Here is a 15,176-nt window from a genome sequence, read left to right on the forward strand (position 1 = left end):
GATTTGTTCTGATATGGTGTGCAATACCAGTAAGGTAAGCAAAATATAGAAAATTTGATTCTCTAGAATCCTTTGTGATTTGTAGTTTTCCATACTGGTATACAGTTAGAATTACTTAGTATTAATTTTTTTCTAATATTATATACTATACTTATTTGGGAACCAACTTCTTTTTTCTCATAATTTTGAGCCTCTCTCTGAATTAATCTGCAGGTGACACGTATCCCTTTTAGATGGCTTGGTTTTCGTGGGGATTCTCCAGTGTGCAGTTTTGGTGCTGTGTAGCATTTGGATTGTTTCCTGTGGTGTAGCCACGTGTGCTATACCATCTGTTTAATTCGTGGGCGGTGGATCAGTTTACCTGTTGGAGCGTTGCCTGATGGTCAAAGCGGCGTTGTGCCCATGTCCCACCACGCCTGGGCTTCTTTATGGCCCTTCTCGTGTTTTCTTTTGTCTCCTCTCTCTCTCTCATTATTTTCCACCGATCCCATCGTCCTCTCTCTGTTTCATCTTCCTGAATTTTTTGCGTGCTTCGCCGGCTGCCCCCTCGATGCTGCTTTGGCCGATAGCGACTGCGAGGAGGAATTTTCCTCCATCCAGACTCTTCCTTGCCGCGAGATTCCCGCTTCTCCATGGCCGACAGCCATGGTGAGGCTCGGCTCATGCTCCGGTGACGTCGGCTGCCGCCTCGGAGCTGGTTTGGCCGACGGCGACTGCGAACTCGAAATTTCTCCCGCTCTGGTTCTCCCCTGGCGCCAGATCCCAGCTCCTCCGTGGCCAGCGGCTATGGTCAGGCTCGGCTCCTTCTCCTGCTCCTATGTAGCGGCCGTCGACGAGGTGCTTCGGCTCCCGTGATGCAGCTCCTCACCTGGAAGCGGTTCCTGGACCCAAGTCATTTGGTTGCTTCGGTGCTCTGTATCTTGGAGAGGAGTGGCTCTCAACGACGCTGTTGATTCACAGCTGTACCACGTCTCCGTTGGTTCATTGTTTCCGCATGCCCAGCCGGAGGTCCCTGTGTGTTGGCCGAGCTCGGCGGCGGGCCATGGTGCCATGTATGGTCGTGCATCATGTGCATGCCGCCACCGACGCTCTACAGCTGGAGATCGCTCCGTTCCGATTGCTATCTTCGGCCTAGGCCACACCAACCCCGCGCGACCGGTGGAGATGGAGCGTGACGGGTCCGACAGGGTTCGCGGTGGCCAATTCATTGAGGAGTGGCGTCCCTGGTGCCGTGCGGTCCAGTCTTGGCAATGCCAACTCCGCGCAACTCGCTGGAATCGGCGGAAACAGAGCAGGGCGGGTACAAAATAATGATGGAGTGGGCGCGACGGAGGTGTCGGGGTTCGCGAGGCACGTCCTGCAGCGGGTGTACGCGCGGCGACCGTGGGAAGTATGACTGTTTTCGCCCAACTCATTGCTAGAGTAGGTGCACGACGCCTTCTTCTCGAGGCGCTTCGAGCTCTACACACTGCCATGGCCCTTGCCCTGTGACCTGACCCCAGCAGCTGAGAGCGTCAGCCTCATGGCGCAGAAATTCGACACAATTGTAACATAAGTTGTGTGAGAATATATTGCTAATGTCTGCCAGTGTTGAAATTAATCTGTCCATTCAGTTATATGAGTTGCCTCATGCTTTGTTTTGGTTTCAGGGTGGTTTGCTAGACAGCTAGAGGTCTGCCTGCGCTGTCTCGCCTCACCGACATGCCACTGCCGCTATTTGCCGACGCCACCGAGCAGCGGCAACATGGATGACGGCCAACAGATATGCGATGATGGCCACAAACGGGCAAGGTAAGAAATCTCATGATCAGCTATGTAGTGTTTGTAGCCCGTGTTCCATGGGAGGTTGCAGGTTTTACTCTGGTGCCCATTCTCAGATGTTCTAACGTGTTCTTGACATGTGCTGGCGCCAACTGTTTTCATTTTGGACTTGGTTTGTGTTCTAGGATGATGCGCCTTCGGCATGAAATCAGGTCGTGCATGTGAATTTCTATCTTTGATGAGTTTAATACATTTATCTGAATCTGTTACAGAGGGCTTTGCACTGCAAATTAGTTTAGTTACCATGCTCTTTTCAGATTTATATTAGTAAATAGTAGTCGAATTCAGCATGGAGTAGTAGGGTGGTGCTTCAATGCTTTTGATTGATACCATTGTTCTTTCGACCTCATTGTTGATTTTCAGCTCCAGTCACAAATTGAGTAGTTGAACTACTGGTAATTGGGGTTGATGTACGTGTATGCACAGTTCTGAATTCATGTATTGATTGTACAACACGATTAAACGGCTGTGAAGATGCACATATTTTTTGTAGATCCTTTTTTTTCGTTCTTTTAAATTGTTATAAGAAGCATTTAGGGTACAAGAATAGTTTGCTTCCTTGGTTATTCTAACCAGCTGCTTTTTGTTCTGAAATTAGCAGGAATAGGCATGTCTGTTGCATTATCTCAGCCTAATGCTATCCTTAATCAGATTGATCCTTAATCCTCTTTGCATGGTGAACTATTATACCGTATCTGAGAAGATAAGATATTCATGTAGTGTCCATAGATAATGCAATTTATATTTATCTCTTTCACTCTTCATGGAGAGCCCCAATAACAAAAAGAAAATCATTTTAGTGGAATGATCAGTGGTTATTACATTTCTTGCTAACTCATACAACATTTTCAGCATGCCTAGATGCAATATATAGTCAGCTGCAGTGTGATTGATTTTATTTATTTTGGCTTCGTGATCTTTCCCTGCTCTGGGTTTGTGGATTTTCTTTGCTGCACAAAAAAAATAAGATGGTGATTAATATAAGGTGTTTATTTTTGTATTCACACTGTAACTGGTTGGAGAACAATATTTATTGTAGCTGGCCAATGCAATGCTACATTTTCACGTTTACTGCAAATGAGAAAATGTATAAGATTCATAATGCTGACAATTCTACTAATGCATTCCTTTTGTGGGATGTTTCTTCTTCACCATTTTGACAGTATATGTTCCATCTTACATGTAGGTATGCATAATTCTTATAGATAACAATCGTATCTTGCTTAACTTTAGTGTTCACGTATGGGTTCTGTTCTTTGTAATGTAAAATAATTTACTTCTGCATATAAAAAAATCAGTTATCTCCTAAATGACAGTGGGCACATTTTGTACCGAGCAGACCACAAAATACCTTTTTCGACATGGATCTGCAAAGTTTGAAAATGCCAGATAGAAATCGGATCTTGCTAAGCTTTAGTGCTCTCATGTGAGTTCCAGTTTTTGTTTTTATAATATGAAATAACTTCTTTGCATGCTAAACCTTTGTTGACTTCATTTCCAGTCTATCGGTTAATTTGTTGCTTAAAAATCAGTTCATAGGATAGAGTAAGAGAGAATATTCTTTTATTCACGATTAGTGGATTATTGGTTATCATATTGTCCTTTTTACGGTTCTTAATCTGCGTGTGTTTTTCCTTATCTTCCTAGGCTAAGAGATATGTTCTTTCTTTTTTGTTGACATCCAATGCTCATGAGGTGAGTTATCCTCTTACAAATTTATCGAGCCAAGTCTGTTTGTCATTCTGGATGTGGTATAATTTATTTGAAAAGGAAGAGTTTGATCACACATCCATATTTCATTGACTAGCTAACTATCACTCAGGACTAGAGTAATTCCATACCATGCATATCATTTTCTAGGTAGTTGGTATCCTAATCCAGCAGTAGGAGCCATCCACAATAATTGAAATGCAGTGTTCTATGATACCGGTGAGGTGAGCAAACTGATTTCTAGCATGAAAGGGATGTTGGAATAAAACTTCTTCGTGGCGATGCATATAATTGCCACAGCCAAGATAATCTTATTTTTTATATATTATATACTGTTAATTAACACGAATAGTTTTTTCTCTTACAATTTATGTGATCCTAAATTGTTCTCAGGGTCCGTGCTTCGTCGTATAAATAAATGGCATCCACAACACCATTTCAGTATAACAACACCAAATATAGCAACTCCCTTAACTACATTGCTAAATACCATTTCGGAACTACGAACATGTTTCCCATGTCTATAATGATATTCCTTCTCTCTGATGCATCCCATTGCTTAGTTTCTACGGACATCGAAGGTTGCAGTATTTTTTGTTGTCACTTTTTTGGTTTATATAAAGATTATAGTGGAACAATTGCATACTTCGGTTGATACAAAATTCTGAATCAGGACCGGTAACTAAGCTCGGGACTATTATTCAGTTCGTTCATAGGTACGAAACAATGTACTAGCTAATAAATTGATAGGTGGTGAACATTTAGTCTATTTCAACTTAACATGTTACTCCCTTTCAATTACTTAGCCATTCTTTTTTTTATTTGCTTCTCTATAAAAGGGGATCTTGCACACATGGTAAATCTGTGGTTATGAACCAGTGCAAATATCTATCTTTTCTCTGTCTCACACTAAGTTATTACTCCTAAAACTTCCAAATACGGTACCTAGACCGTTTTGGTTGATCAGGTTAATTATACAAATTATCGACTATGTCCTTCCATATTGTCAATTAATCTCTTAAATTGCAGTGATTATAATTAACACACAATACTATCAGTCTCGACAATAGTGTACATCCCCCAACAATTTTAATCCATAAGTTGTTCCACAATCTTTGTGACATATTCATGCCATCTCACGCATTTTCCATCAGTTAGCCACGGCACAGGCGCGGCGGCATCCATCGCTAGTATAGATTAATTTGGAAAGAAATCGAGCTTGCAAAGCTAACACTCACAAGTGATGTCGCCGTCTATCTATACATGTGTTAGAGACGTGACCGTCTGTCTTAAAACTTGCTGGAAGAAAGGTCCCCTGGTAGTAGTGTACTAAAGATCATCCGCCGGCCAAAAATGGGCAACGTGGAGCACTGGAGCACGACAAGGAAACGCGGGCGACGACCAGCCGCTCCGTCCGTCGGCGGTAACTCGGTAGAGCAACTCGTTTGCCATAGGCGCGTTTGGTTGACCGGGTGGAATTCTTGCATGCCTGCGCCAGCGAGATGAGAGATATTGCACGTTGCGAACGGGCCATAGGTCTTTTGGTAGGTCGTTTGGTAGCTTGTGCAGCCTTTTGCGCATCAGAGAAGAAACCCAGGCCCCATCGTTTGGTTGCCCGTTTTCAGCCCATTCTTCCCTGAGCGTGCGGCCCACATCCTGTTTGGTTGCAGATAACCCAGTGATGTGGTAACTCCTTCACTTAGAGTGGTGAGGTTACCCATTACTGAATAACATCACACATGAGATTCAGTTCATCAGAAAAGATGCTCGTAATACACACTAACTAGTACTTAGTGGGCGATGCATCACGAACGAAGCAACTACTTCGTGATGCATCATAGGTTCGTCACGAGGGGTTAGTATATACCACCTCAAACAAGTTCATCATTACAAACCGGGGATCAGGTTGTAGCAAGTCCTAGCTAATGGAGGGATACAAGATCACCTCCCAAAATCAGCGGATCATGAGAAGGCAGCAGAAGCAGTAAGCAGGAAACTGGTTGCGGAGCCAGGTCCTAAGCCAGCTCCTCCTCTCCGGTGGCTGCAGCTTACGGTAGACGGCATACTCGGCTTCATTGTCTGCAATGAAGTCGATAGCCCTGACCAGCAAGTTAGGCTGGAACAGCTGCGCCTTATAGACGAACCGGAGAGTGAAGATCGTCTTCATCTTAGCGTAGTTGGTGATCGGGGTGCCGACGTACTGACGGTGCTTCGGGGACCGCTGCAATCGACAAAGAACACCTGTTAGTGCGGACGATATTGACATGTATATACTTTCAGATCTATGCAGGAGCTCAATGAGGATTCGTACCAGGATGTACTCATCCGCCGCCCCTTCATCACCGCCGGAGAAGCAGCAACCAGCTTCGCTCCAGTCCAGAATGCGATCGGATTTCATCTTCATGATGACGCTCCACTTCGTCCTCCAGTTTCTGATGTGGTTGTACAGCTGAAGAGTGGTGACATGTACGCCGGCGAATGCAAGAACATCCGCGGCTATTTTCTTTATCTGCTGCTTCTTGAATCTCATGTTGAAGCAGACGCCGCTACGGATGAGTTGAACCAACCGGTTCAGCACAAACTCTGATAGCTCAGATTTCCAAACCATGGCTAGTTTGCTTGCTATCAGAGATGGTTGAGCATTCACAATTGGCGCAGACAGATCAGGGGAGCCCAAAGGTATGATCGCCTATATGACAAACACTAGCAGACCAATGAACTACCACATGGACATCCTTAAGCACTAGCAGATCTATGAACTACCAGTACCACATCAAAGAACAACAGGATAGGTAAGATCAGCCTTACAGTCAATGGAGCCACACGCAACACCGAGGTAGGGTAAGCAGGGGACCCAGGCGAAGATGCAGTCAACACCACCGTCCCAGTGGAAGATGCAGGCAGCACCACCGTCCATGTCGTATAGTTAGATGGAACGTGGAAAACCTCGACAACCTCCACCGGCGACGAAGGAATGTCCTACAATGGATTCGTTCACCCCGGTTGTGTACCCATAAGATCTAGATCTAAGGCTAGGGTTTGCAGAAGCTTATCACAACTGAAGTCATCAACACATACGAAGAAGATGATCATCCTCCACGGCCAGTAGCCGCCGCAATCCTCGCCGACCGTGCGGGTGAGGTAGAGCCACCCCCGTTTGACCAGCCATCACCCGTGTTCGAGGAGGCTTTGAGAACCAATTCCTACAAGAACGTGGCATCTAGCATCGACAAGGTAACCAAACAGACCGAAAAAAGCTAAACCGGTGCGAGGCAAGGGGTATTGAGACTACCAAACGCGCCCCATTTGACCAGCCATCACCCGTGTTCACTCGTGCTCCTGCGCGTGTGTCCAACAGACTCAGATCGGATCCGGATCCGATCGGAATCGCGGCGTGTAGTGGCTGGAGCTGGACGGAGAAAGCAGCAGCAGCAGCTCCATCGGCGCCCAGCCGGACACGCATCCCACTCCCAGATCGATCACTCACACTGTGTTTGGATGTATGAATTGAGCCTCGGAATTGGCTGTATGGAATTGGTAGACCGAATTCCGCTGTTTGAAGTGGCTCAGAATTTGGACCGTGGAAACGTCGACCCAATTCCACGCCCGCCCGCGGCCTGTGTTAAGTGGCCTCGTTTAATTTCTACTAAACTTCTACTACTTTACTATATGATCTCTGATTGTTGTGTGTATTTTGTAGGCTAACAAGGAGGCAAAAGCATACAAGAACAAGGTAGTGAGAAATTGGGATGATATTCAGACCATCTATTCAAAAGACCATGCAAATGGTGTTGGTGCAAGGACTGCTGGTGAGTGTCTTCAAGAAAATGACACACAAGTTGCTGAAGATTCTCCTGAGGTTCCTCCAAAACGGCAACGCCTTGGAGATGCTATCTTGTGCATGATGGGAGATATGACTAAGTCTTTTGATGAGGCTTTGAAGACTACCGAGCCACTTCCTATGCCAAAGGTGACTCCTCCAACTGAAGTTCTTGCTGAAGTCAAGAAAGTAGATGGTTTGGGTGATTCCGAAATCATAACAGCGTATGCGAAGTTGACTGCCAATGAACGCTCCTTTGAATGTTTCATGGCGCTCCCCGAGGACATGAAGAAGGCATATCTGTTGGCCTTACCATGATGATTCCTATGATGTGTGGTTGTTGAGATGAACTATGTTTTATGTCATGTACTTTGGTTATGAACTGTCCTCTTGTGTTATTTGTGAGAGACATAATCTATCGTATGTAAGACATAATCTATCCGTTGTGCTATTTGTGTGAGACAATCTTATTATCCATGTTATGATGGTTTTTAATGTTATTATGTGTGGAAAATTATATGATAAACATCGAATATACTGTTTGTATACATGTAGACAAGTTTTTATTGCAAAAACTGAACAAAACTGTCAATTCCATGCCCTGGACATCCAAACATGATTTAGAATTGGGTGCTAGCCTGTGATTCCCTGCAGAAATTCCATATACATCCAAACAGCAGAAATGGAATTGCAGTCCATTTCCTTTCCAACTTGGAAATGGAATTTCTGGCCCAATTCATTTCCGAGCTCCAATTGCAACATCCAAACACAGTGTCAGTGAAAACGAAAATAAAAAGACGCACCGGCAGTTCCCCCACCACACCACCACCCAACTTTCTCCCCTCCTCCTCCCGTCGCGTGGCTCCGGCCACCGCGCCGCGACCAACCCAAAGGCCATTCCATGGACACAGCAGCCGCGGCGAGGCACCAGCACCACAACCCGGCGCTCGGCCGCCGGCGTCGTGGGGGCAGCGGCGAGGTGGTGCGGTGCTCGACCTCGCCGGCGCAGGAGTTCGCGGCGCTGGCGTCCGTGTTCCGGCGGAGGCTGGTGGTGGGGGCGTCCACGGCGGCGGCGGCCGCCGTGGGGGCCAACTTCGGGGGCGTCACCAGCTTCCTCCTCGGCCTGTCCCCGGAGCTCGGCCGCTCGCTCAGGCTCGACGTGCTCTACCCCGTCGGCGGGTTCACACGCTGCCTCGACTCAGACAACGGATTCGGTAATCCTAACCGCTAGCTAACATCTACCTCCCCTCTCCAGTCTTCTCATCTCCTGCTAGGTTGGCCACTGTCCTCATTTGCTGTTGTTCACTAGTACGGATTACCGGAAGCTGGTTTTGTGCATCGAGGGATGATTGTGCGCATCTAGCATGTTACTAGTCTCATTTCTTCGATTTGTTTGGCCTTGAGGGAGTGGAATTCCTTCATATTCATCAGTTGACTTCATAGCATATAGTCCTGCACTCAACAAGGAGCACATTGAGCTATCCTTCTTGATTTATCATGTCATTTTGTTCATTCGGATGTTAGGAACTCTAGTTATAATCATTATAGTTTTGAATTTAAAAAACAACTAGAACATATTTGGGTCAACAAGGTTTTTGGCAGCACTGGTGAATATTGAATACTAGGTCATAGCGCTTAGCCGATTCACACTGAGGGTAACACATGAGGGCACGTTTAGAATGCTTGATAAAAGCAGAAACTGGCCACGAAGGCGATTAGAGAAGAAAAAAAACTCTGTTTTTATTGACGTTCTAGCAAAGTGACGCACGGTCGAGGTGATGCTTGCCATCAGCACACGGAAACAGAACTCAAGGCACCCCTGCGCGTGCATGTTGCTATCAGGTTGCAACTTTGTGCCCCCACCAGAAAGTACAGAACTAGTGATGCCAAGTGGTTGTGTTGTGTTCACATCCCCCACCCACACAAAAAGGAATGGAAAATTGTATATTTCTTTTCAGATTCTCGTTGGTTCTGGAATATATTCTCTTCTCCTTGCAGTGCAATTCATTGTTTTTATGCTTCTGATGGCGATATTCCCTGGAACCATTATCACAGTCAAAACAATTTTTCCTTGTCTTCCCTTATGTGAACAGAGTTCTTTTTGTTGGACTAACAGAAAAAAAAATCTACCTTCATTTTATACATTTCCTTGTTTCCATCCAAAAAATCGAGCTTTGTCCTTTGTGGCACAAACAAGAGTGGCTACAAAAATGTGGTCCTTGCAGCTTCAGCCTACTATACCCATCTGCTATGTTATGCCTCCAATGGGATTGCGTTTATGGATTATGAGCTATCTGGTGCCGCATTTAGAACCAGGAACTGAATGCCACCTGTGCTCCATGTCACATGATTGATCCTTGATGGCATCTGGTGGCTGATTCCCAACAAGATAACATTTTTTCTGTTGGATGTTTTCCCGGCTAAGGATAGGTTAACAAGATACCAGAAGTGTGGACATTACTTTATCTAAAACATGCGTCAATAAGAAGAATCATGTGAAATATTTATTTAAAGTATCAGTATATCTGCCAATTTGTGTAAATGCATTAACTTTGATGTCTTGTAACTCTGCAGAGTTCATCTATCCAGCAAACTGGGTTGGAGATCAGACAATACTATACAATCAAGTGAGGAAAGCAGAGCAGCAGAGATCACTAGACCCTCCACCATTGTCAAATGGGAGGTTATCTCGACCTCAGAATACCAGTGGACCTGTGGCAGCTTTTGGCCCCCCAGGATCCAATGGAGAGCTTAATGTTAGTGTCATTGTGTCACCAGTCCCACAAGACTTCTCGTAAGTACACTTATATGCCAGTTGCAGTTTCTTTATGGAATGACCGTTATAAGTTGGATCCCAAACAAAATCTTTCAAACTTGCTTAAACAGTACTACATATGAGTTGCTGTGTAAAACGTGATCATATACAGTTCGTGTCACATTAACATTTTACTACCCCACTGAAAGTTCTTAGGGAGATAAGTGCATGCTGTCCTTTGTTTGAAAAATCTTTGGCCAAATTATCAGCCTACCGTGTCCTCTAAAGCTATCATTGAACTGTTTGAAACAGGATCGAGTCTTTTGGTGGTCCGAAAGACGTCGGGGAAGTGGTGCTCAGGAGGATCGCAAGGACAAAGCGGAATCCAGATATCAGAGCTACTCTTATCGATGCTTCGTTGAGAGAAGATGCCGAGACCAATGTCAAGTACTACAAGCTAGAGTTCTGTGTTGAAAGCCCTTCGTTTCGACGACACAATGTCGCCGTGTGCTGCGTGAGGGATGGCAGGCTGTACACCCTGAATGCCCAGGCACCGGAGTCAGCATGGAAGGCTGTTCAGAAAGAGTTCTTTGCGATGGCGGATTCCTTCAGCCTAGTGACCGATGTTTGATCTTGTAAATACACAGTTTTGTATCCCTGACACTTGAGCCTTTTATCCATTAGCCTGGAACTTGCCTTGCACGGGTCACGGTTTCACTTAGACGAGATGTAAATGTAACGTAAATGTTTGTGTATCATAATGTTCTTTGTTGTTACCTCGGATGTCTGAAGTTGGTTCTCATTTGACACTTCCCCTGCGCGGTCGCGCAGGCACGGTTTATATAGAAGAGGAGAGATGTCATCTAAATATTTCCTGTATCATGTATGAACTCTTCTTTTTCATAGAGAATTGCGAATCTCATTCCATGATGATACATTATTAGTCTCAAGCATCTCTTGAGATCTCTGAAGAAAGTTTCAGAAATCACAATTCAGTTTGCTGTCTGCCATTTTCAACTTCAGACTTAAACGTACTTGTTGGCAATCTCTACAAGGAGATCTGAGAACTCCCTAGGCTTTGAGAACATGGGCATATGATCAGCCCCCTCGAGCCCCCTCACCTCCGTGCCGGGGTTCCACGACGCCATCCGCCGCTGGAACTCCGGAGACCAAGACGCATCTTCCTCGGCGACTATGTACACGCGGCTCACCGCGCCATACCTTTCAGCCGTCAGGACCCCCTCCCCGTTCATCGTGGTGTCGTCGACAAATTGCCTCGACGGCCTCACCAGCATCGTCGCCAGGGTCAGGTCCTGCGTAGAAGGAGCCGTCAGAGGAAGCATGGAAGAAGTCGGTGCCGACAGTTTATCCCGCCGTCGTTGTGGTTATCTCACCTCGGGTGGGCTGAGCTGGTACAGCTTCTCCGCCATGTACTCCGGTCCTAGCAGGAACGTCTTGCAAGGACGCCGGAGATCGTCGCCGGCGGTCTCGATCACGCAGTCCTTGAAGAAACCCGGGCCCCTTTCTTGCGCAAACTACATCGTGTACTGCTAGGATCATGGAGGTGTGGATCGAGTATTAGTAGGGGCAGTCGGCGCGCACGCACCTGCTCGGATACGAACTTCATGGGCTTGCCGGCGACCGGCATGGCGGCGGAGGCGAAGACGGCGACGGCGATCCTGTCCGGGTGCGCCTGTATCGCCAGCGCCAGGCTCTGCCCGCCGTAGCTGTGACCCACCAGCACCGCCTTCTCTCCCGGCGGCAGCGCGGCCAGCTCGTCCAGCAGCGGCCGGCTGTACTCCTCGAACGAGCCCACCTCGACGGCGCGCCCCGGGCTGGCGCCGCACGAGGCCATGTCGAGCGCGTCGACGCGGTGGCCGGCGGATCGGAGGATGGTGGCCACCCTGTACCAGCACCACGCGCCGTGGCAGACGCCGTGCACGAGCAGGAAGCGGTGCCCCCGCTCCTCGCCGGTGGCGCTCTCCATCGGTTACTGGACTGTTTTCGCGGATTCACCTCGCTCTCTAGTCTCAGAGGATTGGGTGGAGAGGAATTTAAACAATTGAATAATTGGCACCGGTATGCTAAAGTAAAGTGGCATAATTTGTACTCCCTTCGGTGTCTTTTAATTGACTCAAATTTAATACTGTATAACTTTTATATCAAATTCGAGTCAATTAAAAGAGACCGGAGGGAGTAGTTTCAAGTGCAGGCACGGTGGGGCAAGCGTCAGTACTTGATTTCGACTAAATGATACTAGAAGCACAATCTACACACGACGCTCTCCTATTCTGTTTTTGTTTTGTTTTGAAAGGCCCTTGGACCTTATCCTCTCCCGCTACAGTAACGAGAGAGGATCCACCTCACCGTCGAAGCTCCACCGGGTCCCTCGCTCTTCGTCGGCCGCTCCGGCGGCGGGAGGGTGGGGGAGCCACGGAATTCGTCTGTACATAGCGTAGGGTTGTGCAGGTACCAGCTGGCAGCGTTGAGGAGGTGGCGGTGCGCCCGGAGTGGCGTTTTGGGGCGGCGGTCGACCTCTTCGGTGGTGATGCTCCGGTGGAGTCTCGTCGCAGATCGTCCGCCTTTCTCTAGCCCGCGAGTGGCTCCACTCCCTCTTCCCCCAACCGCCATCGTCGGAGCGGGCCGCCAAGCAAAGCCCATGCAGTTCCGGTGGCGACGGACCGGCTTTTACTCGTACACCAGGCAAGGGGCGCAGGGTCTCCCGTGCTACCGGTAGTGCGTCTAGGGCGGTGGTGGCTCGGTGGCGGCCGGGCAGTGGCGACACAGCCGCGTGGCGGCTAAGACGGCAGGCGGCGGCAGCGTGGCACCGCCCAACCCCCTCGGGGGTGACGGGTCTACACTGTTCCACTTGTTCGCAGGTGGAGGTGAGGTTGCTAGTGATGGGTTTTGTGGCGCCGCCACCAACCTGTTGCGGTGCCGCGACGGTCCTTACGGCCCCATTCTGGGCCTGACCGGATCCTCTTGGGACTGGTTTGCCTTCACGAGGGGCTTTTACGAGCGATATCTACAAGGTCACATATTGCATGTAGGTGAAGGTTGACCGTTAAAGGTTTAATTGCTTATTATTACATTCATTCAGATGCGCCTACATCGGCGAATTCGAATCATCCATGGCGATGACTCCATAGACGGTGGCGAAGGTTGCAAAACCATGTTGTATTTCTGAAAATGCTACATACAATACATAATTTTTTTTGTTAGGTTCGGATTTTCTTTGCAACAATGACATGCTTTTTGTAGCAGTGACCTGGGACCACTAATGCATATAAAAGCTAAATTGGCTGTTACAACGGTGCCATACCAAAAAGACAATACTACAGTACATCAATATTTACATTTCCAGATTCTTCCCTTGAGGGGTAAAACCACAAATTTTGACGCTCCTGGCTCTCTCCTTATGGATGAATCGGCAATCCATCTTTCGACTTTACAAGCCATGTGGTCGCCCAACTTCTCATTCCCGGTGTCAATACGCATTTCTTGAAGAACCATTGCGTTCTCCGCGAAGAACTTGATAAGCTTGACCCCAAAACAGTTGGCCTCCTCCAGCCTGAACCGCAAGCCCACTCTCGTCAATGAGCTTTGCAGGCAGCGGAAAGATGGGCGACTCAAGGCAGGGATCTCAGAAACGTCCTCGTAGTTATTAGCACCTTCAGCTATTGTCAGCAGGGGCAGACCAGCTATAGCTGAGTTTCAATGAGGTTCATATATCAAAGTTTTTTTTTTCAAAAGAAAACAGTGCATTTGTAGGATTATTGTGAATAGAAGGATCTCAACAGTCTTCGGGGAATCTACCTCTCCCCGTGCAACTATACTACTATCTGCAACAAAATTCAGTGTCACCTTTTGAGTGGCAAGACTACAAAGCTTGTGGCCCCTGAATTTCTCTGTTTAGATGGATTCGAGAACCATCTCTCGATCTTAGGATTGACGTGCTCGTGTAACTTTTTGTTTCCAGCGTCGATATGCATTTCTTGGAGAAGCATCGCATTCTGGGCGAAAAATTTGATGAGCTTGATACCAAGACATGTAGCCTTGTCGGACTGGAATTGCAAGCTCACTGTCTTGAGGGAGCTCTGCAAGCATTCCGACGAGCACTGCCGACTCAATGCAGGGATGTCAGAAACCTCTTCATAATTAACACCATCGATATCTTCTTCTCGTGAAGCAAATGCCGGCTGTGAATCACCCCAGCCGCCGAGACGATTGATGGACTTGTCACGGTCGTATCGGATTTTCCTTTCCAGGAATTCGTGCACATACCGGGTTTCTTTGAAGTCGTCGTGCTGCTCCGCAGTGAGGTTGATCCGGAGGTCATGGAGCACGGGGCAGCAACGGAGCATGTTCGCGATGGTAGCCCCCGCGGTCTTGCCTTTCGGCCGGTGCGCCCCTTGCAGCTCGAGGCGCTCGAGGCGGCGGAACACCGGCAGGAGCTTGACCCGCGTCGCCTCCCTAAGGAGGGCAATGTTTTCAAGGTTGATCAACCTGAGCTTCATCTCCTTGGCGCTGCTGAAGCTCCGCATGAACCGCCAGAATGTCACGAGGTCGCACCTTGGATTACGGTAATTATCCGGGAAAAACTGGAGGTCCACTTGTTCTAGCTCCGGCGGCTGTGGACTGAACGAGAAGGGCCGGTGAACTCCCTTGTACCTGAAGCGATGCAGCCTTGGCGCGTCGATCTCCATCGTGATGAGGGGTATGGCCTCATCATACTCGACGCGGAGGCGATCATCGTGCCAATTGCACCTGTCCAGGACGAGGACGGTGGCCGCCGGGCACCGGAGGCGGGGCGGCCGGCGAACGTCCTCATCATCATCGTCGTCGCCGCTTTCTGAATATTCTGTGGTGTCGGTCATGTTGATGAAGACGGACTCGAGGCAGACGGTGGCGAGGGCCGGTGCGGCGTCAATGATGCTTTGGAGAGAGGCAATGTGCTGGGAACAGTGGCGCAGCCGTAGCGACGACAGCCGCGGGAGCACGACGACGGCGGCCTCCCCCTGGTAGAGGCCCTTGCAGTTGGTGAGCTCGAGCACGCGAAGGGTCTGTGAC

At 48.0% G+C, this 15,176-nt stretch overlaps 2 protein-coding genes across 2 annotated transcripts; one reads left to right on the top strand and one right to left on the bottom strand.

The window, feature by feature from the left end:
- Window positions 1-8,155: 8,155 nt before the first annotated feature.
- On the top strand, window positions 8,156-10,878 carry LOC127345552 (psbP domain-containing protein 7, chloroplastic). Its single transcript, XM_051372040.2, has 3 exons — window positions 8,156-8,565; window positions 9,926-10,145; window positions 10,419-10,878. The coding sequence occupies exons 1-3, from the start codon at window positions 8,253-8,255 to the stop codon at window positions 10,735-10,737; spliced, it is 852 nt and encodes a 283-aa protein (XP_051228000.1). The 5' UTR covers window positions 8,156-8,252; the 3' UTR covers window positions 10,738-10,878.
- Window positions 10,879-10,985: 107 nt separating this feature from the next.
- Window positions 10,986-12,157, bottom strand: LOC127345553 (probable esterase PIR7A). The gene is made up of 3 exons (XM_051372041.2): window positions 11,713-12,157; window positions 11,501-11,641; window positions 10,986-11,419 (listed from the first exon to the last, which is right to left on the bottom strand). The coding sequence occupies exons 1-3, from the start codon at window positions 12,091-12,093 to the stop codon at window positions 11,132-11,134; spliced, it is 810 nt and encodes a 269-aa protein (XP_051228001.1). The 5' UTR covers window positions 12,094-12,157; the 3' UTR covers window positions 10,986-11,131.
- Window positions 12,158-15,176: the final 3,019 nt, after the last annotated feature.

Source organism: Lolium perenne, chromosome 3, assembly GCF_019359855.2.
Source record: "Lolium perenne isolate Kyuss_39 chromosome 3, Kyuss_2.0, whole genome shotgun sequence".
NCBI classification, from domain to species: Eukaryota; Viridiplantae; Streptophyta; class Magnoliopsida; order Poales; family Poaceae; genus Lolium; species Lolium perenne.

Coding starts and splice junctions, on each gene's coding strand:
- LOC127345552 (XM_051372040.2), top strand. CDS start 8,253: ATGGACACAGCAGCCGCGGCGAGGCACCAGCACCACAACCCGGCGCTC. Junction 8,566..9,925: donor CGACTCAGACAACGGATTCG/GTAATCCTAACC, acceptor GTAACTCTGCAG/AGTTCATCTATCCAGCAAAC. Junction 10,146..10,418: donor CCAGTCCCACAAGACTTCTC/GTAAGTACACTT, acceptor TGTTTGAAACAG/GATCGAGTCTTTTGGTGGTC.
- LOC127345553 (XM_051372041.2), bottom strand. CDS start 12,093: ATGGAGAGCGCCACCGGCGAGGAGCGGGGGCACCGCTTCCTGCTCGTG. Junction 11,642..11,712: donor TGAAGTTCGTATCCGAGCAG/GTGCGTGCGCGC, acceptor TACACGATGTAG/TTTGCGCAAGAAAGGGGCCC. Junction 11,420..11,500: donor ACCAGCTCAGCCCACCCGAG/GTGAGATAACCA, acceptor CCTTCTACGCAG/GACCTGACCCTGGCGACGAT.